At 46.6% G+C, this 26,452-nt stretch overlaps 1 protein-coding gene across 2 annotated transcripts in view; it reads right to left on the bottom strand.

Moving 5' to 3' along the window:
• Nucleotides 1–26,452, bottom strand: part of CRIM1 (cysteine rich transmembrane BMP regulator 1) — a 168,011-nt gene that overhangs the window by 55,113 nt on the left and 86,446 nt on the right. For both annotated transcript variants that reach the window (XM_081156849.1, XM_081156848.1), the window contains exons 5-7: nucleotides 13,252–13,373; nucleotides 5,201–5,383; nucleotides 2,597–2,794 (exon numbers count right to left, since the gene is read on the bottom strand). In XM_081156849.1, the coding sequence (XP_081012975.1) occupies nucleotides 2,597–2,794; nucleotides 5,201–5,383; nucleotides 13,252–13,373 (503 nt within the window). The remainder of the gene's footprint in view (nucleotides 1–2,596; nucleotides 2,795–5,200; nucleotides 5,384–13,251; nucleotides 13,374–26,452) is intronic.

Genomic DNA, 26,452 nt, shown 5'->3' with positions numbered 1-26,452 from the left:
CCCTGCAGGTCCTAACGCACCATATTTGGTACTGCAGTAATTTATTTAGAAAAAAAAAAAAAAAATCTAAAACCAGTCCTTGTGTGGGGTCCTTTTATATAATTTCAGGCTCTGACTATGCACCTTGGGATTGCAGCTAACAGGGTGAGGGCCAAAATTTGTTATGCAATTGTGCGCAGAGGAATTTATTATGTGGATAAACTGCATGAATACTAGTGTTTCTGTTTTTCTCTGAATAATGCTGGCTGATTGTTTATTACACATTAACCTTGCTATTATCTTATTTCATTGAATCCTTTTGCTACTCTGCAGTTACTCAAAATCCTATTTAAATATGCTGCTGAGAAAAATACTTTCAAATCGTTCTAGAGACTTTCTTGGGTCCTTCCCGAGGTTCCCGAGTGAGAGAAGGTGGCAGGTGGGCGATCATATAAAAAACACCTGGGGAAGCTGCAAATGATTTCCTCCCTATGACCACACTCCCCATCTCTCCCAACACAGAACTAAAGAGCACAGATGAAGAGAGATTAACAAGGGAAATAGAAATCGGGGCATTAGTAAACTGAGATGACATTTGGGAGCAGGGTCAGCAGGCAAAAATGCAGCTGAATCCAACAGACTTCAGTTTATCCCAGCTCAGCCACATAGTGGCAGGTGGTCTTGGAGGAAACTATCTAGGCCTCTCTGAACCTTTCCTTCTTTCAGCTCTGCGATGGACTAGTCAGGTGTTCAGCACGGCGCTGCCGGCGAGGCCCACCCACAAAGCACTTACCCACGCAAACTGGCGGGGGACCTTCTTCGTCTCCCGGTTTGAAGTTAACTAGGAACTGTCCCTGATTCACCTTAGTGTCCAATGGTGTATGTGGATTATGGGAGGTTCTTAGTAAACTTTTTTGGAATTAATGGCTAACGAAAGCTGCCATTCTCTTCTCAAACAGGGCAAGATTAGATCACAACTCTGTGCATATGTTGCAGACACCAAACTGTGATCAAACGAGCACTCACTCCCTATGCAAGCTACAGATGTGAGAATAAATCAGTTAGTTTCACATACTATTTCTACTCACCAACGGCTCCCCACTCACCACGGAAACTATGCTAATGGTGAAGGAGAGGAGTGTAGAAGGGTTGCCTTTCTCCACGTACTTTCAGGAAGGCCCCCCCTCCCCTTTTTTTTTTACAAGTTTTCCTTTCACATCTATGATTCAAGATTCGTGATGTTTAAGTTAAAAAAGTTAGTGTTTACTGGATGATGCATTTCTGTGTTCAATTTTTCTGACATTATCACGCACACGTGTGTACTTCAATATTTCAAGCTGACCACAGATTACCCTAATTCTTAGGGACAGAGAGTCCCACCTTTCTCTGTTTTGACAAGTCACCCTTCCTTGTACAGCTGGGCGCCCACCAGGCACACATATTTCTGTGCGCTCCTTTCTCCAGAACTGAAATGCTGCTTTCAGGGGATGGGAGGAACATACATGTGAGGGAGGGAGGGATTTCCACGAAATGGTCACCTGGGAGCTATAAAGTTGTGAAGTGTGGCAGCTGTGCTCTGAGCAGAGTAATGGTGAGGGAATCGGTGATGTCAATAGGACTGGAGTCCTCAAGCTTAAATTTTTACATGACTTTTTAAGGTCTTTAATAATGCTAACCCCTCAGAGGTTAATGAAGCAAGTCAGGCAAACTCTGAAGACTGAGTTTATGAAAATTTAGGTAGAAGCAAAAGCCTTCTTGATAGCGGACTTAGCCCACTGAATGAGTTTCTGAAAAGAGTTGTTGGTTCCTTAATTGTTTTTGAAAATTCCAGAAGGATCCATCTCCAACAGATTAATTTTGGACCCACTTTAGTTCCCTTTACTATGCAAATGTGCTTCTTAATGGCGAATCTCTCTATTGGGTCTGTCGGTATAAATATTCAGTCTCTTTTCTGTAGAAACCGACATGGACAGAGGATTAAGGCTGATGTGAATCAGTGTGCAGAGAATCTTTCCAGGACGTGGGAAGTGGGCTGAAAAAGGGTTTGGGAAGTAAGACTAGTTCAGGAAGCCTCAGGCTCCTGTTTTAACAGGATGACAGGTAGTAAATGTAGGACTGAGACGTAAGTAAAAGCCCGAGAGGAACTGCAAAGCCACAGCCACCTTGAAATGAAAAGTAGAACGGATGCTCAGAGTGAGGGCAGCAGGCAGTGGAAAGTGCTTCCAAAGGCTCCAGCTTCCTTTTCTAGCTGCTAGGACTCCTGGGTTTGTGGGAGCTACAAGCTGAACAGGCGATGTTGGAGTCCTGGGGCTTATTTCCCATTTTATTTCACTGCATTGGTCTTTGGATGTTAATTAGACTTGAAGTGAACTGCATTAAAATGTATATTTGCTTGTGAATTATTCAGATAAGCATACCTGCAGTGGTAAAACAAAGACCCCACGATTCTCACTGTAAATCTGCAACATTTCCCCCAAATGATAAATTTTTCTGCAACTGGTAACAGCATGAAGCAGAAACTATGCCCAAGGAAATAAAAAACAAGTAAGGACATAGTGGCAGAAGCGTATCCCACACGAGACACTCGCCAGGGATTCATCAGAACCTCGAGGTTTACCTTCGCACACGGGGCAGCACTCCCCGGGCACCTTGACGGGGTTCATGCAGCTCTGCCCGCAGACCGTGGCCACGCAGTGGGGCTCCCCATTGATGCACTGGCAGAACGTGCAGTCGTCTTCCCGCCACCGGTCTCCATGGGCGCGGATCTGCCCGTTGGCGTAGCAACCAGCAGGATTATTGAATGGATACACCGGATCTAAAGGAAAACGTGAGTTCACAGTAAGACTGGCGGCATCCCACACCTTCTCTCTGCCTGTACCTGGAGATGGCTTTCCCCGGTCCTAGCTATCTGCAGTTCTTTTCCAGCTGGGATTTGCAGCAGCTCAGGGTTGGGTGAGGTGTCTCTTGGGGGACATACGAAAGCCACTGTCATACTCAACTTCTGTCCACCCAGCCTGCCACTGCACAAAGGATGGGACACGTGGCACAAAAACCAATGTGTGGGCGCGGTTGCTTCATCGAGTTGCCAGCTCTGGGCACAGAGCTGGGGCTGGTAATTAGAAAACTCAGATGGACTTCTGGCTCAGACAGCGTCGTCCAGGCCGTCCAGTTACGTTTATCACACCTGGATTTCACTGCCTGTGGGTGGGAGGAGTCATGCCCCACCTAACTCAGAGCAACACTGTTACTTCTGGGATGAGCAGAACTCCATCGCATGGTGCCCGGAGGCCCGTGGGGACAACAGGGAGGAGTGAGCGGGCCCTCGCTGTGGCCTTGCTCACAACAGGGCTGGCTGAGACAGGCCGCGGGCCACTGCTTGTGCCCTGGAGGCAGAACTGTAAACCTCGATATACAGGGGTGGGCAAAAGTAGGTTTACAGTTGTTCCGATAGAAAATACAGTAATTGATAAGTAATAATATAGGAGTGAACTGTTTTGTGTACTCACAACTGTAAACCTACTTTTACCTACCCCTGTATTTCTCCCTGTGAGCTGGGCAGCCAAGCAGCAGCTGAGGTTAGAGGAAAGGGTAGCCAAAGCTATTGTAACATAAAATGTTTTCTGAGCTTATTGACCAGGACACAAATGCTGCATACAAAGTCCCCAAATACCATTATAATGAGAGGAACTGGATAAATCAATCAATTTTCTTTTTCAGAAACACACACAATCTGGTCTCCACAGCAAGTGCTGCTGTGGTTGGGGCGAGTCCACACAGCTGTGAGTCTGGTCCTCTTTATTCTGAAGAGGTAACAGGGCGTCATAAGAAAGAGGCCACCGCTTTAGAAAGGCAATCTGCCAGAGATGGAAGCGGCCAAGTGACCCGAGTCAGATAAGACTTTATAAATTGCTTTATAAAAAAATTACATTTCTACTCTGAGCCTGGGTTTAAATTCCAGGAAGTGAGACATACCCGGATTCGTACCCAGGCAACTCAGTATGATTATTACACAGAGGGGTAGCTATGTTTTCACACCAGCAACTGCTATGTAGTTTCAGGGACTATCACCAACCGGGGGTAGCTAGGGAACAAATCAATGGGGAAGGTTCAAAGTCTGATGTGATTTTTAAAAATCCCAACGACACCTAAAAAGCGAACCACCTTCCTCGCACGTTGGCTGAAATAATTTCTAATCGGGGAAAGGACTTCGCTGCTATGAACTACGGTTCAGTGTTAGGAATGCAGTTTGTATACTTTAAACATTTTCAGATCTTCAATATGATGTGCTCAACACAGCTCAAACATTGGAAAGGAGTTTGGAAAGACAGAGAAGAGCATGGCACATGGCATGGCATTCCGCCCTCCCATTTCATCCGCCAGACGAGGCTGAAACGTCCGGCTCCGGGCTGGAGGTCTGTGGCCCGTCAGGACAAGCAGGCTCACGTGGCCTTCCCACCTGGCGAACAGCGTGGTGAGTGCAGACAGACACACACACACACAGGCAGGGTGCGCTATTCCTGGCTTCACTGCGAGCTCAGACAAGGGGCTACTTTCCTGGACTTTAGTACCCTAATCCCTAAAAGGTATGTACTGCAGTAAGTGAAATTCAGAGTTAGCATCCTGAAAATGTTTATTATTTCTGAATACCTGTTGGAGGAATGGGAACTATTACTTCTTGGAGGGGACAAGGGCAGAGAGAGAGAGAGCAGGCTCCTAAGAGCCTCTGACACTTGGCTGGGCTTTGAGCTGGTGTCACCACCATGCCACCAATGACGCCACTCTCACCTCCACCCATTCTCAAAGGACAGGGAGCAGCAGGGTCCTGACCCCCTTGGAGGGGCTGGGGAATGGAAGGGACACGGGTGAGCTCCTCTCTGAGCTGACTGGCTGCGACTGTCAGGGCCGAGGGCCGTCCTGTCCTAACTGGGCAATCTAAGGCGAGCAGGAGGGAGGGCCAGCGTCGCGGTGAACAGAATGTCCCCAGGCCTTGCTAAGGAACTGCTGGAACGGCAGGGCAGGAACACGCTGACAGTGCGACAGGTGACCTGTCATCTACACCCAGGGCGTAACCTCCCTCGGGGTAGTATTTCCCGTCTGTGTGGCATTAACGAAGTCCTAAAGGGGACCAGATGTTATAAAGAAGGAGCTCCTTCAGTAATCCCGTTTCAGGGCGAGGCCCCGCGCCCCGTGCCCCCCCGCTCCCTCCAGCGGGCACCCTCACCTTCGCACACCGGGCAGCACTCCCCCTCGGGCACGTAGTACCGCTCGCAGCTCAGCTCCCCGCACTGGGCGGTGAAGCAGATGGCGACGCCGCCCTGGCACCGGCAGAACCGGCACTTGTCCAACCGGAACATATCCCCGTCGTTATATTCCACGTTGTTGAACACGCAGGCTGGCTTCGTTTCTGGAGGGGTTCAAACCAACAGGCGTGTTCAGAGTCATTTCGGAGCGGTGCCCTTCGTGTCTCTCAAACAGCCTCTAGAAAACTCTCTTAGCAGGGGGTTATCATCCAATGAAAATTTACTACAGGCGACATAATTTTTTGTGACAGCAATAGAGCAATGTAAAGTAAAACAAACAAAACATACTGTTACCCTCTGCCCCGAAGAAATGAAATTCCTCTTAGGAAAACCTACGCGGACTCCCCCATCCCAAATAAAGGGAACTGCGTGACCGTGACGCTCACATCACTGATCTGTGCTTTAGAGAGATTACACTTGTTTTGTTAAACCAATTTGTTGCCTCAAATAAATGATCCCATCTTCACATTAGGTTTTGTTCTGCCTCAAAAAATTTACCCAGGCCTTTTGGAGGTGAAATTCTTCTCTTCCTCCCGTGTTCTCACCTGCATTCTTTTTTCTCTCTATGCGGTTTAATAATTTCTAACTTTAATCATACTTGGCTTTTAACAAAGCTCTTTCCACATGCATTACTTTATGTAACCCCAGTAACAAGAGCCTGATGTAGATGTTATGATCCCAAGTTCAGAAGTGAGGAGATGCAGGGTAATTTGCTGAAGTCACCCATTTAGCAAATGATAAAAGCAAAAACAGGTCTTCAACTGAATCCCGTGGACTTGCCATCGCATTTCAACGTTGTGCCCTGCTAAGGACTGGAAGTCCTGCATTTAGAATTCTCATCAGGATACCAATGACTTAAAATGTTTTCTCTGCCCTGAAAAACTCTCCCTACATTCATTCCTTATCTTTAATTTTGGTTGACTTAAAAGAACTCCCATTGGACAAAGATATCACAAGAAAAAGAAAACTATAAATCAATATTCCTTGTGAATATAGATATAAACACCCTCTGAAAAATACTAGCAGACTGAATCCAGTGACATATTAAAAAAGATAAATATCATGACCAATGGGATTTATTCCAAGAACGCAAAGTTGGTTTAACATCCAAAAATCAATTAATATAATATGCCATGTCAATAGACCAAAGAACAAAAAACCAAAAACAAAGAAAAAAAACAAGCAAAAACCCACACACATACAATCAACTCAATGACACAGGAAAATCATTTGACAGAATCATATACCCTTTCATGATAAAAATATTCAGTAAATTAGGAAAAGAGACCATCTTCAACTTGGTCAACGGCATCTATGAAAATCTCACAGCTAACGTGACTCAGAAGTGAAAGACTGAGTCCGCTCCCCGTAAGGTCAGGACTGAGGCAGCGATGCCCACTCTCACCACCCGACAGCGTTGTAGCGGAGGCTCCAGCTGAGGCAATTGGGGAAGAAGAGAGAGAAACAGCATCCAGGTTGGAAGGGAAGGAGTAAAACTACCTCCAGTTGCAAATGACATGACCTTGTACATAAAAAAATTCTAAGGAATCTACTAAAACAGCATCAAAGCTAATAATGAACAAGTTCAATAAAATTTCAGGCTAAAATTGCAACTCAAACAAACTGTATATCTAAACACCAGCCACGAACCATCTGACAGTGATGTTAAGGAAACAATCCCATTCATAGTAGCATCAAAAAGAATGAAATATTTAGTAATAGATTTAATAAATGAAGAGCAAAACGTGTACTCTAAAAACTAGAAAACATTGTTTAAAGAAATGACAGGAGGGCTAAATAAAGGGAAAGAAATCACATGTTCATGAACTGGAAGATAATACTGTGAAGATGAACGTATTCTTGAAACTGGCTACGTATTCAATGCAATCCCTAATGGAACACTAGCTAGTTATTTTGCAGAGACTGCAAACCAATCCTAAAACACGTATGAAAATGCAAGGGATCCGGGATTGCCAATACAGCACTGAAAGAACAAAGCTGGAGGACTCAGAATTCTTGATGTCAAGACCTGCTACGATACTCCAGAAATCAAGACAGTGTGGTACTGGCCTAAGAACAGACCTATAGTTCAATGGAACTGAGAGTTTAGAAATAAATTCTTACTTTTATTGACTTTTGACAAGGGTACCAAGACAATTCATTGAGGGAAAGAATTGTCTTATCAACAAATGGTGCTGGGAAAAGATAAACACATGGTAAAAAAAATAAGCATGAACCACTCACTATGCATCAGAACTATGATCTCACTGTCACAGCTACAGCTACAGAGCGCGTAGAAGAAAACAGAAATAAACCTTTGTGACTCTGGGTTAGGCAATGGTTTCTGAGAAATGACACCAAAAATAAAAGCAATAAAAGAAAAATAGAGTTAAGATGGATTTCACCAACTCTTGTCCTTTCAAGAACACCATCCAGAAAGTACAAAGGTAACCTACAGAATGGGAGAAAATACTTGCAAACTATATAAAGGCGTTGCATTTAGAACACACGCAGCACTCTTATAACTCAACAATAAAAAGAATCCAAACTGAAAAATGAGGAAATATTTGAATAGACATTGCTTCAAGTAAGATACAGAAATGGCCAATCATATGTTTGAATCTCTCCCTGGTGCTTGTTGGATGTAATATTTCTTTTTTCAGAAAATTAATGTTATGTTAAAAGAAACCATCTCATAGCTCAGAATTTGTCTGTATACATTTAGCCATACGATCTGAGCTGAGATGGATCTGGGCAGTCAGACCACAAGTTCCAAGAGAGAGAAAAAGGGGTGCTTTTACAAATCAAACCTGCATCCTGGGGAGGCAAAAGGCTCCTCTCGCACAGTGCAGAGCGTCCCTTCACACGGAAGAAAAACATTTATCAACCAATCCCTATCAATTCCTTAGTTGCACTCATCAGCCTCTTCTACCACCTGGGGGAAGCCACAGCCCTGGAGCGAGATGTGAAGTCAGGAGGGAGGTTCTGGATGCGAACGCAGCTCGCAGGCGACCCGCTTTCGTGTGAGGTGCGCAGCAGGGTAAGCAGAGTGCCGGACGTGCGGCCCAGTGCGGTTAGTTAGGCCTCGCTAACGCCCCGGGAGAGGGCAAGGGAGTGAAGTTGGGGAGATGCAGTTCCCAAAAACACAGCCCAGAAAACACGATCCATTCTTTAGGAGAAAATAAATAAATTTAAAAAAATCACACAACATAATGAAATTCCTGTTTGATGTTGAGAGAAATTTCGAGGCTCTTCAGAAAAGCACACGATGAAAAGGCTGGCCGTGGTCTTTGAGGAGCCTGTCGGGGCGGATGCGAATCTCGGAGCAGTGTGCACAGGATCGCCGCCTCTACAAGAGGGCAACTTCAGTGGCCGTGCAAAGAAATAATTTACCAGGTAATCTGTACTTTTCAATGCAGAGATGCATAAAATGTGTCTTTTTAGTGACTTCTTGTGTTTTGTGTCTGCCCAATTAAATTTTATGTTTCTAAGTTCTGAAGTCTCCCCTTCCCTCTCTAATATATTCCAGAACTCCAGAGAAAGAGCTGGGCAGCCCTGGCTGTTAATAACCCCGCCGCCTGCCAAATCACACTGATTGGCAGATGCTGAGAGGTACATAATTCTAATGAAGGGAAAGACTAAAATGCAGAACTTCACATCAGCAGAGAACAAATCTAAACAGATAGAGTTGTTGCCTTTTCTCTTCAATCTCCCACCAGAAAATGGCTAATATCTTTCCTCTGCTCTCATCTCACCAGGGGTGAGCTGTACAGGAAGCCAAGTGGGTAGACATCAAAGCCACAAGAGAGCCGGCTGTGTAACCGATGAGAAACGTCTGAAAATTTCTCTGTAAGTCAACAGCAAACTGATATAATCACAAAGACAGGGTGCGTGGATAAAAGCCTTTTTTCCCCCCGATGGGGGGAGGAAGTTTGTGTGCTGCCATATGCCAAGCAGAAAGTGAACAATACTTATAAAGGATTGCAAAAGACTGTATCACTCTTAAGCAAAATTAGCTTGCTAAGGCCCCAGGAACAGGATGGGTGCTCAATAAATGCATATTAAATGGGACATTTCTCTCACAGTGCCATATGCTCTCCATTACTGTAGAAATAGACAGTATGTCCCCAGAAACATCACTGAGCATTGTTGCTGTACAGACAATGGGTTCTCAATAGACGTTTTTGTACTAATTTTCTTATTAATGAACTTCAGGTCTGAGTTTTTTAGGCCCAAATTTTAGGTGAGGCTCACACTCTCCTGTAATGAATCCATTTTACATGGTAGTTTCTGAGGTTGGAAGAGTCAGTTATTAGCTATGACACGCAAAGCAAAATGTTCTATTTAGATGGTCGTCACATACACTGGACCCCTGATCATATCTAAGAAACCAAATGATATTTCACATTTGACGCCGAAGACGTCAAACCCTAATGCCCCCAGGGATGACAGAGGTGGCCGGTGTAAGACAATAGGGCGGATTGGGACAAAATCAAGAACACATACCCATTGAAAAGGAAGGGCCGTCACTCAGCTCCAGCTGAGAGGTGATGAAAGTTTTGTTTGTGGGCTGGGGCAGCCACGGAACTGTTTTCTGAAGGATGCCTGGGGTTGTTCCACCTCTGCTATGAAAATCATCCTCGTAGGTGATGATTTCGATGACTTCTAAGTTTACACAGAAGGAGCAAGAGCATACCATCTCCTCTGGTTTCTAAACAACAGGGCTCTTGTTCAGCCAACACCCCGAGAGTCCTGCCTTCGGCCCTCGTCAGAATGCAGTCACAACCCGTCACGATCTGGCTGGCAGCCCTCCCAGCCTTCCCCCAAAACCAAACCAAAACAAAGCGAACCGCAGAGGGAGGCGACGTTTACAGCAAGCGTCCTGTCCATCTATTTGTCCAGGCGCACGCTTTCAAAACTCAGGAGTTCTTGAATTCTCTGTGAACACTGCGTAACTTTGTGTTTTCACTTTAACGTGTATCTTAAAAAATAATAATAATAACGTGAGCATGTGGGTCATCTGGATGGCAGCTCAGAAACTGAGCTCGGTCACGCAACCTGCTTCTTCATGTGGGTTTGTTACAGTCACCCGCTGCCCTGAGCCGGGCTTTCCACGTGCATTCCTCCGTGTTGGGGAATCCCCAATTTCAAGAGACGACGCCACAGGCATCCAGGCTCCAGCCGTGTGCCCAAATCATCTCTGAGAACCGCTTTCACGCAGCTGCGTTTTCGTATTTTGCTGCTGCTTTCCTTGAGAAGAGCAGCCCCAGGAAGCTGGTGTCTGCCTTGGTGGTATCAGAGCAGCTGAGGACATCACCTACTGCATGTTCTCCCTGCCCAGTGGGCTTCTTTTCTCTAGACATCAGAATAGTGGACTGACTCCATTTCCCTTTTCACTCTGGTGGCCAGGAAGCCAGGAACCTGCCTGACGTTTAACTCCAGCAAGTGGACAGATGGACACTCGTGGCCTGCCTGGCTGTGGGACCCTTCCTTCTGCTTTTCCCTTTCAGCCTCTACGTACTACACTATGGTTCCGACTCTCTTTTCACATTAATGTTTCACCACTGTGTTATTGTACTTGTCCTCGCCGTAAAAGGTGCCTCAAATCCTTTGTGGATAAGCAAGGCTTTCTACACGCACGCACGCACACAAAATAGGCCTCTGCTTTTCTAGGCGATGATAATGAATCTTTGATGTGTGATATCCTTTGAAGGTAAACTTATGACCACAGTAAGACTTTCCCAGGGCACTAGGTGGCAAATAAATACCCCCCCACAAGTGTGTGTGTGTAAGGCAGGTGTGCGTATGGGTGCATGTACATATGTCAAAAGAAGTCAAATACAGATTTTGTCAGAATTTACGGTTATTTACTCCATTATACATTATTCTGCAGGACTATGAATCTTCATCGTATTAGAGTTTCTAGTCTCATCTACAACTGAAGGAGTAATACTTGAGAGACACTAATAACAGGACAAGAAATTAAGACGAAGATCACCCAATACGTTTATGGTGGCAAGAGAGAGGCACCACTGGAAACACTGTGACTGCGCTTTGCTGCCTCAACACTTTCTCATGGCAGACGGCAGGGCCTATTCCTGAACTCAGAGCTCTATAGAAAGTGAGGCTATCAAGCGGGACAGGCCCTGGAGATGAACCCAAGGCACTGAGGTGGCGGTGTCATCATGAGCTGTCCGAGTCACATCACATTGGTGAGAGATGTAAAGTTCGTGTCCTGAGAAGCAAGACACGACACTTGGGTTCCTACAACCAAGAAGCAAGGAAAGCAGAAAGGCACTCGCTCCTCTTCGCCATCCAGAGGGCACAGCAGTGCACTGTTACCAGAGCTGGTATCTCCAGGGGACAAATGACTTACGCTTAAAGTGTAGGGCAGTAAAAGATGGGGCATCCCCACAAAGAAGCCCTCTGTGGGCTGGTATCAAACAGCCACCTCCAGAGGGAACTAAGACAGTCTGAATCGGATCACTCACTCACGCACCCAACAAACCCGGGCGTCCTCCGTGAGGCAGCCCACGCGCTACGATCCACAACGCGAGGACAGGCCGCCGTCCCTGGCAGTTCAGATTCTAGGAGGAGATGGACAGCATACCTGCAGGGTGCTGAGCACTGGAAGAGAGCACTTCTGAGGTGCTCGGAGCCAGGGCAAGGAGCGACTAGTTCTGTCTCAAATGGGACACATTAAATATTCACAGAAAATCATCTACAATCAATTAAACTGCAGTGGTACCAAAGAAAGGAGGTCTGCTTGGCCATTTGCTGGTGCCCAGCAGACAGGACACTCGGCTGGATGATACGGGTGTGGAGAAGCACCAAGAAGAGATCTGCAGATGAACGTGGAACGTTTTTTGCACTTGGGCTCGTAGTGGTAAGGTCAAGTCGGGAAGCTCACCTCGCCTTTTCTATTCCCTGGAATGTCCCAAACAGTGTCTTTGGATGAGAACAGACGGTGGGAATATGAAATAATAACACTATTTGCTCCTGAGGCACAATTCCAAGTGCTTTGCATACAAAACCTCAATTTACTGTTATTCACTCCATTTTACAGATGTGGAAAACTGAGGTCATTTGGTTCCTGTCTATGTTCTCTCTTAACCACAAAGCCATTCTGCAAGCATTTCTTCAAAGCAAAGCAAAACAACATGTGGCCACTGGTCTAAAAATTACAGGACTCAACTGTCATAAAAGCTTGCCCGTGGGGAGCGGGAGCGGAGGCTTGGAGGAGGGCAGGCCATCTTCTGAACTGACTTCTTACAGGCAGTAGCTGGTAGGGACGTTTCTATACGTGCACTTTTGTATTTGTCCCAATCCATCTTCATGTTCCTTGTGAGTCCAGGCACTGACGAAGCCACGCTCTACAATTACTGACATCTCACTTGAGTTTCCCTCTTTGATTTCCTTCTGAAAATTCTGACGGAGGGGCGTGTTTTAGGTTCTCCTTTCTTCTAGCATCTACCTTCAATGAACACCCTGCCCCCAAACACCAAACCCTCTCACGCAGGGTGAAAGGGAGAGGTGGCTTCTATTTGAAGGAATCTTGTGACTGGAGAATCCTATTTCTGGGCCACAGGGCTCAAACTGAAAGCAGGCCAATGCTAGTGACCACGCGCTGGTGAGAGATGTCCTCTCTAAGCAGGGAAACTGAACCCAGGGGAACCTCTTTTGGGTGTCAGATTGTGGTAGCTCCCATGTGGTGTCAGCTCCACCCATTGCCTCCTGAGGACAGGAGCAACATGATCACAGGTTCCAGGAGCTTCCTTTTCTGATGGATGGAATGATGATCCCCTAACGCCCTTTACCGCATGCTGGGACCGTAACCAAACCTCTCTGAGGGAGCTTCATCAGGTCCCTGAGTATATTCCCTGCCATATAAAAGGCAAAAACAGCTGGATTGAACCCTCCCTCCTCCTCCTGCACAAATGTACACTCTCTGAGAACAAGAGACCCCACGTACCATTAACACATTCAAAGACATCACAGCACTTTCCAGGTGTCCCATCTCCACGAGAGACTATGCGGGGAATGGATCCCACCTCACACACGGGGAAACCACATAAGCCAGAGAGACACTCGCATCTGAAACCAAAGAAAAGGGAAGGAAAACCCCATGAATAAACAACATAGAAGCTGGGAGCCCACAAAGCGGCTATGGCACACTGACCCCACTACATGGCACCGTCCTGTTTATCTGGTGCCACTGGGGGGTGGGGAGCGGGTATTCCACATAACTAAGGCTCGTCTAAATACCCAGATTTTAAACTTTTACCATTTTAACAGCAATATTCCCCAAATGCATTACTTCATTTCTTACTTAACTAGACCAGTACTGAGCATAACATCTTCTTGATGACTCAGGGCCACTTAGATCTGCATATATTTCACGTTCAGTGAGGCCTGCACGGGCTACCACAGAAGGAGTGCTCCCGAGTTCAATGGCCCGGTGTTGCCGCTTTGTTGCTGACCTTCAGGTATTTTTGAGATTTTTCTGGCTCTTCTTTCAACACTTAAGTTACTGCTTTTCCAGTCTTTCTTTTTGTGTGTGTGTGAGTGTGATTGTGTCTAGTAGCGCCCTCATGTTGATCCGCACGAATTAATTTGTAACTGTGTCTAACCAAAGACGCAGACTCTGGCTGAAGGCCGAGGAGCTCTTTATACGTAAAGGGGGGGTCTTCTAAGCTGCGTGTGCCTTTCTCACTACGCGCGCGAACGAGGTGTGCGATGGCCTGCAAGCCGGCTCTGCCGGCTCGCACCCACGACTCGGCTCTGCTGAGACTGGCCTAGACACAGAAAAACAGAGGCAGGTGAAAATCAGAGGAGGAAAATGTGGTCAGCTGCCTGACCCGATCTGTCACAATGAAACGGGACGCGGGGACGAGAGGCTCGGGGCAGCAGGGTGTCAGGACGTGAACGTGCTGCAGGGAAGGGGCAGCGAGCCGCCTGCCCTGGATCTCCTGGGGATCGAAGTGTGGCCAGAGGGTGGAGAGGGTGACTGGGGGAGTTCCCAGGTAGGCAGACGTGAGAGGACAGTCCTACAGGAAGTACGTGGGTGTTAACGTACAGTGCGGGTCAAGAGCAGGAGAAGGGGACATTCCCCGCAGGGAAGGACTATTCACACATCATTACTTCTGTTCTAGCCCCTCCTTGTGTAAGTGATCATTCTGCTCCTCTATTGTTCTTCGGATCTTTAATAAACTAAAATATTCCTGGAGTCCACGAGAACCTCAGTGATCAGGTCCAGAGGTTTAATTACATTTCTAGTTAACTGTAGAACTAAAAGGAAACAAATGGAAGTTAAAATTCACACCAAAGATCACTAAAGCCACGAGAAAGGTGTCAATGACTGAGGCCGGCCCTCTCAGGCTTCTTCCACGTGGGGGACAGTTATAGTGGATTCCGGGGAGGAGATGGTGTTAGATAATTAAGGTTTTGCTGCAATGGTATTTCTGCCGATGGTTTAAAATAAACATCTGTTTTCTGTGAGTGGAGCTGGGAGCTCTCGATGTATAATCTGTATTCCTACAGGGCTGTCACCTTCTGAGACTGAGTCAATATGAACTGGGCTTTTAGTCCCTAGTAAGGTTATCCTATAAGTCTTTCATTTTTATCTGCCCAGCCACTGTAGTACCAAGCACATAACCCTAACACTGTGGCATTACAGCAGCAATAAACTGTTTACATTGATTGTAATTCACACGCTAAGTATTGAGAGGCCACGCCCTGATCCCAATATCTGGGTGTGATTGCAATGAAAGATTCTTACAAGGAGAGCTGGGATTCACATTCTTCCCTACTGATGTGTTCCAATCATTCTCATTTAAACACCGAGTATGCAATCAATCAAAAAATGTGTCTTCCTATGTTGTCCTTGAACCCTTCAGTGACCTACACTGAACAGTGTGTGCCCTTATGTGCCTGGCTCTCTGCTAGGCTGTCAGAAATTATGCCAAGCTGAGAACCATAACTAAGTCTAAGTCTTCTTTTTCCTCTTTAAACATTCGATCTATGTCCCAACATTTAAGTAGCTCTTGTTTTCCTAGAAACTCACATAGGTTGTCTCCAGCATGTTGCAGGAGACCTAAAACTGCATAAAACTGCCTATGACCCCAGTTAGAAAAGGAAACCCTTTTTGCTAAGTTTCACTTCTAAACCAGAATGACTGCACATTAAAGACCTAAGGACTCAGATGCCCTGGTTTTTGCTTGCTGGCGTCCTCCCAGCACCTTTCCCCTTCTCTGCATCTTTCTTGGCAAGCCCTCCCCCGACCTGGTGTCATCTTTTGACTTCTCACACCTTCCCCTGAACTTGAGATTAGGAGATGTTAAAGATCATTAGCACCTTAATATAGAAAGAATTTACAGACAAGGTGCAAGTCTGGGCTCATGGCAGGTATCTGTCACGCAACTAGCTATGGGGTTGAAACTTCATGAAACAGCTTTTTTTTTTTTTTTTAAACAGTCAAATAGCAATTTCACATAGTTCAACATAACACAGTTCACATGAATTATCTCTTGACAGGTATGTCTACACTCACTCTCCCAGGTAACAAATGGGGGACACCATCATGACCCTTACTTGTCAAGGAAATTCATTATGCCTACAAATTAGGTGAGTCCAATGTATTTTTTAAAAGCCTTCGATAAAATTATTCTAGATTCTCCAGTTTACCAACACTGGGGGTAGGTAGTCTTCCCTTTTACAGATGAGAACAGGGAGGCATAGAGCTGAAATTAAGTAAGACTTCCTATCCTATATTTTCCATTAAAAGAGGCTGGATTTTTCTTCTACCGAGTCTCGAAGAGGAAATGCTGAATTATAGAACTAAGCGTGCAAACTACACCTTGTCCTCACCCTCTTCTCTTCATTTTCATTTATTTTTGTCCCCCGCATCCGCCACCGCCCCAGTCTTCCTCCTACCTCCTACCCCAATGCTGAGTGAAGGGCAAGCCCGGGGGTGCAGGAAGCGTGGACCCGTGGCGGGGAGCAGGCTAACACACGGAGGGGAGATGCTCATTAAACTGGCGTCGCCCCCCCCACCCGAACCCCCCCCCAGTGCCTAGGCTCCAACTGGGTCCCCACTCACCCGTCTCTCTTAGTCCCAAACTCCGCCACGCCCACCCTACGGCTCAGCTCCTGTACTTGGCGTAAAGCACCTTCAATTAGGCCTCGCTTGGGTGGTCAGTTTCTCAGCCTCACATCCGACACCCTGGGCCCACGTACCGTCCCCCTTCTCTCCCCCACATACCGTCCCCCCTCGCAGTGCTTCTCCTCACCTGCCTCGCGCCAGTCACACTTCTGGTCTCCAAACAGCCCCGGCTGGGCTGTCTCTGCCGCTCACCCGACTGATTCCCTCGCACACGCCTCCTGCAGCCCTCGCCTCCGCTGTCTGTCTAGGTACCACCTGTCCTTCCGGGCCAACCTCAAATAATGCCGCACTTTTTCACGGCCCTTCCCTCCCTGCCGTGCGGGGACTCGAGTGCTCATCTTCGCACAAGCTCTCTTTGGGTCTACCACGCGTATTTGTTAAGTCGATTCTTTTTAAATGAGACAGAAATGGGGATGAACAGAAGACGGACAAAACACAACAAAATTATGTGAGAAGAAAAGCAGTGAGATTTCCATACTGTGAACTAAAAAAACACACTTTAGGATGGGCTATTTGCATGAGACCTAGAAACAGAAAAGCTGAGGGCTTTAAAAAAATTAAAAATAAAACTAAAAAAGTAAAAACTTAAATAACAGCTTTATTGGGATGAAACTCACATAGCATAAAATTCACCCTTTTTAAGTGTATAATTCAGTGGTTTATATTCATAGGGTTGTGCAACCAACACTGCCACCTAATTTCAGAACATTTTCATGACCTCGAAAAGAAACCCTGCACTCCCCATTCACCCTCCACCAGCCCCTGGCACCCACTGACCTGTGTTCTGCTGTCTCCATGGACTGGCCCATCCTGGATAGTTCATATACACAGAATCATACAATAGACGGGCTAAGGGCTTTTTAACTTTAAACAAGCAGCAACCTGTATTTGCAATCTGCCAGAAAAATCAAGACTCTAATGGTAACCTCAGTATTAACATAACGACCAGTCGAGATAGCCTATCAGTAAACGCTTGCATAATGTAATCACGGCTGCAGCCGGGTGGGTGGGTTAAGCTGTCTTTTTCCTCCAGAACAGGCAAGGATTCCGCTCAGTGGGCATCTGAGTAACAGCACTCAGGAGTCATCTCAGCCCCTAGAGGGCACTCCCTTCCTTAGGAGGCCCTGCTGCCTAGTTCCTGGAGGAGAGGGAGTGCAAACTTCTCTCGCCTTCATGTCGTTTGCTCCCTGGATGACACAGGCGGTCCCTGGCAGGCCAGAGGCCAGAGTCCTGGCACAGCTTACAAGCTGCCTCGAGTCCGGTCTCTCCTTATCTTTTGGCTTCCAGATTCCACCGGTTCCCCCTTATGCCCTACAGTTGAGCAACAATGGCAACATGCCATTTGCTCCATCTACCCACCCTCCCTGCGCCCCTTATCACTCTGTGACCCAGCTCAGATGTCCACCCGCCCAGAATCCCTGCCTCTCTTTCTCCCCCGGTGAATTCCACACAGCCTAAGACCACCCACTTGACAAGGCCGCCTCTGACAAAGAGCTGGCAGGCTTACCGTTCCCTCCTCTGACCTTCGACAGTACCCCTGGGTACCGTGCTCCTGGAGTATAGCTGCCCATCCTACAAAATAAAAATCCTACTTTTTCTCCTGTGAATTCCCCTAGTGCAGGGGACATGTCTTATTTGCCTTGTAATTGAAAACAGTGAATGATAAAGGCATCTGAGCAATAATCTAGAATAAACATTCTTTCACGGCTAACAAGCCAGAGGTTAGACCATGCATGGTCTTTATAGTTTTTTATTTTTACAAGTTTTAGACAAAGAGCTAATAGGTGTAGCGCTATTCAAAATTAGCGGGTGGAGGGAATGACTATGGAATTTGTCTGGAATGCAGATTGCACGTGCTAAACACAAAGACTGTTTTTTTGCGAGTGTGGTCAGGGCTCCAGAATCTTCCTGCATAATAAGCTCTTCGGGAGATTCCACTGAATGGAACCTGGGACCCACTGAGAAACTTGCTCCTGGAGGTGCAGGGTCTCGGGCGCCAAAGTTTAATTTGCACTTTCTACTGGAAAAAGCCAAGGTCAACTAGTTTGAACATTTTAATGAGAACGAGGATTATCAGCACATGCTCTCGATCATTTACAACAGAGACTCCCTCCTGTGAGACAGGTGTAGCAAAGCACAACTTAATTTACTATCCAACACAATCGTCCAGCAGAACATGTGTGACCACTAGCAAGCCACCTAAACTCTGGGATGCTCTGTTCTCTGCCATAAAATGAGATGGCTGGACCATAATGAGCTTTCTTCTAACTATAAAATCCCACGATTCTCTTACTGTCAGCCCCATTCCCAGCACAGCCATGGTGCGATTCTAGCTCATCCCTGGCCACTCGCTGCCTGCACTCTGTCCCTGGAGCACGCCACCTCTCACACTCCACGCTGCAGCCTCCCCGTCCCCAAGAGCCTCAACCTTCAGACCCAGCTCAAGATGGGCCTTCTCCTGAAACTTTCTTGGTGGTGGTTGTTTTTTGGGGGGGAGTATACTTACACATCTACCTTCCTTTTCTTTTCCTATGAATGAAGACCAAGCAATGCAGGAGAAGAAACAATATGCCCAACACTGGCGTCTCTGTATCGCTAGGCCTGTCTTCATGCCCAAGGAAAAGAATCGACAGTCTGTTCTGCCAGGATGACTATAGGGAGCTGCTAGAAGGGGCCGTGGGGGGAGGAGTGAGTGAGCACAGGGTGCCCTGGAATGTGCCCGCGGTGGGCGCCATGCAGAGCTGAGGGTAAATGTTATTCTAACATCCCTCGCAGTAAACTCCTGCAAGAGAGGAAATCTGGAGGACTCCTCATGTTCCCCAAGCAGGTCCTATTCCCTGCCATCTCCTGGAAGAAAAACAACTCCATGGCGTCCCCTGCAAATGATGTCTCCCAACACTGGATTTATTCTGCAACTGAATCGAGGGCTTGAGCCCTTTAAAAGTGGAGAACCACTGTCTATAACTCAAAACCCATTCTGCTCAGGTGGGATGGAGGTCTCCTGCCAGCCAGGAAACAAGGAATTCAAAGGGCAAAGCAACTGTACTACGAGGATTCCACAGTGTACTGATGAAACAACTGTCAGGGATGCAGATTACAATGACACATAAGACATTCCTATTCCACAAAAAATAGCTCCAACTGTAATTAAATCTGATATACTCTCTTTCTACTACTTAAATTTCTTAGCTCTTTCTAGGAATGTGTAAGTTTTAGAAGGAGGCTGCAAATAAAACATCTAAAAAGAAGTAGGCTGACCACCTGAGGGTCAAGCTACCCTTATGGAAAACTGTACTCCTCCCTATGAAGTTTCTTAGGGTTGTCATTTTTCTCATGTCTCCCCAGCAGGGATTCACTACTCTCTTAGTCACAAACCCTCCTTCCCCTTCTCGCAGGCGAATTCCTGGGAGGTCTCCTTGCATGTCGCCCAGGCAGGCGGGAAACGCGTGCTTTAGCCAGCAAGCACATGGCCCACTCCGAGGGTGCCACTTCCTCCCAGCAGCCATCATTCCCTGTTCTCGGTGAGCTGTCACCTGCACAGCCAGAAATGGCATATTCTTTACTTTCCCTCCAGAAACAACAGCAAAATCACTGCGCTTTTTGCTATTATATTTTTTCCCTGAGGGGAGGGGAGGGCAGTTGGAGGATGTGCTCTGATACAGGGAAGGTTTAAATTGAAGGCGATCAGGTCAGTTATTCCTCTGCATTTCCTGGTATTAATGATAGGAATAAAGTCCGCTGCAAGCTCTTAGTAGGTGGTTATTATTGCTCTCCTCTTCCCAGCTTCCTCAAGGGGCCGATGACTCCGCTCCCCCCTCAAGGCTGGTGTGTGGCTCAGGAAACTTACATTAAGGTGCCAAGTTAAATGAAAAAGTGGTACAGACTGTAGGAAAATGGAGGTTGCAAGCCCATGTGGGTCCTATACGACTTATAAAATTATCTTCTAGGGCCACACTCCACGGTAAGCAGGTGTGGTGCTGAGAAATCGATGGTACTGGGCACATGTTGCCACCTTGATGTGACTGGTGAGGGAAGAGAGCTGGGAAGTTCCCAAGGGACTCAATCCTGGCTGCAGGAAAACCAGAGGCTCAGAAACAGCGCTGGACAGGACCCCAGGGCCCAAGGCCCTGCTGGAAATGGGACATCTGGGATCCAACAGGCCTCCTAAACCATACTTGATTCAGCCCAATGATCTGCTAACAACCCGGGTCCCCGCAATGAGAGGCTCTCAGCCTTCATTCTCTTAGGTCGTGGTAGGCAGGATGGCCTGAGAGAGGAGGGGCCAAGGTGAGGGACGCCCAGAGAACCAGTCAGAATGAGTAAGCAGGAGGGAAACGGGCCTGTTGCACTCTGGGAAGGAGGAGGAATGGGTTTGGATGTAGAGAGTAAGCTTTAACACAGCAACAGGAGGTATTCCCATTTCAGAGCCAGAACTGTCAACTGCATGAGAAATACAAGCTTTGGAACATGGAATCAGCTCATTTGTGAACAAACAGGTCATTATTTTGTACTTATTTTCCGAATGCATACGTGCAGCGGGGCACTAAGCTGGGTGGCAGCTGGGGACACACAGGGTCCTGGCCCTCAGTTTAGGGAGGTGTTCAATATATGAATATATAATCAGAAATGAGAGCACAGTGGGGTGTGGACCATCGTATCCCCTCCCCGGAGCTGGTGAACACTACCACCAATGCCATCAGGACTACGTTCCTATTTGAAAACTGAGCAAAGTGTCCCTGCCTGGGCTGCTGACACTTCCAAGAGCCATCCAGGGCTGAGCTGGGGCTCCAACAGCTGCCTGGAAGCACGTGTCCACTTGGATCCACATGGGCTGTCAATCCCCAGGCCTCTCATCCTTGTCATCAGAGCGGAGTGCAAGACCCTCTGGTCTCCCATCGTCAAGGGAAGGTGCATCCCCAGAGTCCTGCTCTACTTCCCAGGGATGTGGCCTTCCACACCGCCTTCTCTGTCTTCCCGATCTTTCCTGTGTAGACAAACTCAACAGCTGAACATCACCTCTAAGGGCGCCACTTAAACCCCCCCTTCCACTGCTCGCCTAGTTCATCCTGACAATGCTATTTCCTTGCAGTTACCTCCGGGGAGACCACAAATTGCCCCACACCTACTTACTCACCTGGGCTGGAAGGGAGCTCGACATTCTCCAAGTTGGCCTCTGGCCAGCCCCCTGTGTTTGCATTCCTCTCAGGCAAACTCTCCCTCTGAGGCTTTACCTCCTACCCACTGCCCAAGGGGGCCTGGTGTCAGAGAATGCACTCTGACATCAGCCTTCGGCTCGAGCTCTGGCCACTCAGGAGCCAGAAGACCGTGGGCAAGTTACATCATCTCCAAGCCTCCACTGCACCTTGGTAAAATAGGATCATTAAAGTACCCATGTCATAGGACTGCTATGCAGATTAAATAAACTAATTTGTGCAAAGCACCTAGGATACTGCTGGGACACAGAAGCACTCAACACCTGTGAGCTATTTCACGTAATTATAAGCTGGAAGGCTTCATGTCTATGTGGAAAAAGCATTTTCATCACCCTGACCTCACCTGGTTTTTGGAATCCAGTCACCCTGACTGCCCCTCCACTTCAGCCACTCACTCCGATGGCCACAACTCTCTAAACTCAAGTCAAACACCTACTCACTGATCACAATGGTTACCCAGTTCTCTCATACCTACGCTGCCCCCACACCGACTCCTCACCCTCACTGGGACATCTACGCCCCAGATCCTTCCCTCTCCTCTACAGCTTGGGCCTTGTCCTGATCATACCTCCTTAATGACACAGCCCCAAACCCCAAGTGGTTACCTGAACCACCATCTTCATGATGCCTTTAAACTTCTTGCCCTTTTAATCTCCATTCATACCTGGTCCCTTGATCCCAACCCCAAGTTAGTTAAATCCAGGTGCTGGGCAGGAATCCTGCAAGAATACAGACAATCCAAGAGGGTCTCTGCCCTCTGCGGGGCTTCACTACTCCTTCCGTGTGAAAATGAAGGGGCAGTGTTGCTATATCTTCCAAATGCTCAAGAGAGGCCAGATTTTTATGTGAAGTCTCCCAGTGTCTAAACGGTGATGACTAACTTAAAGATGTCCCCCCCCCCAAAAAAAAGGGCAAAAAGAAAACAAATCTGAGGGTCAAATTCAGCCCCAAGGCTGCCAACTGCAAATTGTGATTCAAACCGATGATGTCCTCTGTGCTGCTGGGGAGAAGCACACGCCCAGCAGTAGCTGTCCTACGTCGTCAACACCGAAGTCCCTCATGTCACTAACAAACCTCCATTCATCCCCAAGGATCACTTCTTCCAGCATGCTTTTCTGCCCAGAGGCACAAAGGCAAACAGGTGATGCTGTGTGTAGGGCGGTGTAAGGGGCACAGACTACGAAGTGTCATCAAGTGGGGAGGAGTGGGGGTGGAGAGAACATTCTAGGAAGAGCGAAGAACCTATTCTAACGCAGAGGCAAGAAAGGCTGCAGTGGGTTTAGGTTGGAGCCCACCAGGAGTATATTATGTGTTGGGAAGGGGACTGGGGGATATTGTAGAGGGGCTTGCAGGAGACGTGGCTAGAGAGGTAGGTCAGGCTGGGTACTGAGGGGTCCTGCATATGACACTGAGTTGAGAGGCATCTTTAATTGAAAACAGGAAAGTAATAAAACGTTTTAAAAAAGGATGCAGTCTTAAAAAGGGAAGGTCATCTGAGGAGAAGACAAGAATTGTCATGAATTTTATTCTTCTTGAATCATAAAGATAGGTGGGATTGGAATGTTTTAAGTTGCAAGACATATTAAAAGTTTAAAAAGCAATGACGACAATCGCCCAGAATGCCCTTTCCTCTATCCCCATCTGCTGATCTCTGACTCACTCTTAAAGATTCAGCTCAAAAGTCAAAACTGACAGTTTTCCGAATGAGAATTAGTGTCTCCCTGCTCTGCAAGCTAACTTTTCTTTTTTTTGCCTACTTCTGCTTCTCAAGCGTGTAGCACTTTAAATGGTAATGATTTATACATGTTTGCCTTCCCTTCCAACTGCAAACTCCTTGAATTCCGTGACTACGCCTTAGTCCCACCAGGTAGCACAATGCCTGGCACAGACAAACACTCAAATACTTGTTCCCTGGACACGCCAAAACCACAATGGGATTCTGATGTTAGGGCTTGCTATAGGTTATCTATAAATGTAATTAAAAGTATTTATTGAGTATTTACCTGTGCTAGACACTATATAAAGTGCATCCTTGACCTCAAAAACTGCAGTCTCATGTCTTAGGAAGTGTCACAGAGTCTTTAAGAACCCATGATCTAGCTATGGAAATCAAGGCCCTTTGATCTTATCATCACAAGAGCCATGAGACACAACTTCTTTCCTTTTCAAACAAAGGCAAAGTCAGGAAAAGATCACTGAAGATGCAGCTGTCTGTATGATACATTCACAGCAGACTGACTGAGTATGAAGTCCAAGAGAAATGAGCTGTCTCTACCTCCAGGGCCTCAGTTAAACAGTTAAATGTCTACTGGGTAAACAGAACCCCAAACCCTCTGCAAACTGTGTCTACACAACCACGAGAAGCCCTGTCACTTCCATCCAATGGAAAGGTACAAATGAAGAGTGAAATGCATTCTATAAAATTTGGGGGTGTTTTGGGTATTTCTAGAACTTTAGCATTTTAGATTTGCTTATTAGTGATGTAAACAACTTCACAATACATTTTTGCAAAACTGTCTGGAGCTGTTGTTCTGGTTCCCGTGTCATGAGGATGGTAATATCAGTGAGGGTGGGTAGGAAAGCCCCCCCCCCCCCCCCGAGGTCCACGTGGTGGATTCTTCTTTCCAAATTCACTGAAAGGGTAATGGAATTCAGCTGAGTTACTGTCTTTCAGCGAGTCAGAGTCTGGTGATGGCCAGGCCCGTTCAGACCAAACTGTAAGCTACTGAAAGCCAGAGTGAGAGTCTTGAGCTTTGTTTCAGGACTGAAACAAATACAAAATAAGACTAGATTCTGGTCAAATTCATGGTGAAACACAAAAGGCATACGGCACGAGGATAGGAAGCACAGGGCTTCCACATATGAAGTGAATTATTGACAAATTAAAGTCTCTACAAGAGAGATAGTTCATCTCCAGTGGGCAATGGCTCTATTTCTAGGAAAGCATAGTTTCCTCAATCTGGGGACACGTCCAATAATAACATGGAATTCCTACAACTATTTTGTTTTAAAAACATTGGAGTTTAATATAGACTCTGGCTTTTTTAGTTATGAGATGACTTGCTCTTTTGGGCCAAAAATTACTGTGACAGAGGGCAACAGAATAGATGTTCTTTTCTTAGTTGAGAAAGGGTTTCGAATATATTTCCAAATTTTCTCTGCATGTGTTTAAAAACAAAGAGAATGCTACCATGATAGCATGTCAAGAATCAGAGAAATGGTTTAAATCCATGCTATGTTAATGCATATTTTATATACTGTGTAATTTAATCTTACTTTTTTCCTTAAAGCAGCTGGATAAATTATCCAAATTAAAAGAAACAACCAAAAAAGTGAACTGAATTAGAGAAATTTGTCTACCAACAGACTAATCTATAAAAACAGAAAACGAACTACTGTTGTGTGCCATCTTCTTGGAGACAATGTCTTGGGAACAGATGGACATGATAATTAATTACAAGGTTCTTAATTTGATAATGTCCTCTTGAAAATGCACATTTAGGGATGATTTCCATTGGCCACTTAAGTAGGTATTACACAAGCAATTTAATTACCTAGAGCAATGCTAAAAGCATATGGGTCTACAGTACACATCGCCTAGTGATCTAAAGAGCTGAATTCCGTCTCGGAGAACTAAGGAGTGCTCCCTGTGCTGTGAGAAAAAACCTGTCAGTTCCAAGCCACCCTCCAGATCAGGCTCTGACACATGTGTCTGGTTGGGCTAATGAGCCTGTGTTCCTGACCCCTGTGCAATCTCCCCCCCTCCCTCCCCCACCACCCTCCTAAAGGCTTCAACCAGCAGAGTGATGGGCTGAAGCTCTGGAGATAAGAGCTGACTGAGGAGCTCTGCGAAGCTAACCACCCAAGTGTAAGTACGTTAGCAAACAGAGTTAAAGGACTCTTGACACTGCCCCTCCAAGACTATTACTCAGAAGCCAGTGGATTACTCAGACGCTACTGAGCAGAGAAATAAGAAAAAGTTCTCAGTACGATGGGAACTATAAGATTCTAAGATTTGAAAATATAGACAAAAAGAGGGATACGAAAAATTATCAGTTATTCTGTCTGTGTGTGCATGCGTGTTTCTTTTTTGCTCCTTGATTTCTTACTTTGGACTTGAGGCTGGCATTATTACTTTATAGCTTTTTCTTAAAGACGGTTTTTATTTGGCACAAAGCCAACCTACTGGTTTTCTTGAAGGCAGAGGACTGTGTGTGTGTGTCCTCTATTACCTTCCACAGGACCGAAACTCCTGGGAACTGGCCGAGGGGATACCTGTAAGCTGCTGAGTTCGCTGCGGCCCGGGCTGCCTAGTTCGTCACGATACCCCACACGGAGCCCCGGGTGCTCTGTCTTCCACGAGGCCCCCGGAGCCTCTGCCAGTTAACCGAGCACTTTAAAATCTGCGCCTTGTTTCCACTCCCTGTAGCTTTGAGGTCAGATTCGTTCCGATTTAACTCAAGCGCTTCTGAAGGGAAGAGACAACCTGCCAGAGATTCCATTCCCCTGGCTTCATCGGCATGAGTCAATCTCAGGCTGTGGGTTCTGGAACCCCTGACAGCTCCTTCTCTAAATATCTACATCTATTCACAAGCAACAGTGTGCTAGCGATCTGCTAAGATTCTGTTATCAAAATACAGTATTACACCAACAAGACGAATTTTCTTGAGAGCACAAAGCAGCCAGGACCGAGGAGTGGCAACTGGGCACCCTAGATCTTCCACCCGAAGCAGCAGAGTGTGAACATGTAGATGTTACAGAGAAAGTAAGTTCCCAACCTTCGCTCCAGTCACGGCCTG

This window comes from Miniopterus schreibersii (assembly GCF_964146895.1).
Source record: "Miniopterus schreibersii genome assembly, chromosome: 13".
In the NCBI taxonomy this organism is placed as follows: domain Eukaryota; kingdom Metazoa; phylum Chordata; class Mammalia; order Chiroptera; family Miniopteridae; genus Miniopterus; species Miniopterus schreibersii.
Note: the sequence above shows the minus strand (reverse complement) of the source record. Positions and strands in the feature narration are given on the sequence as shown.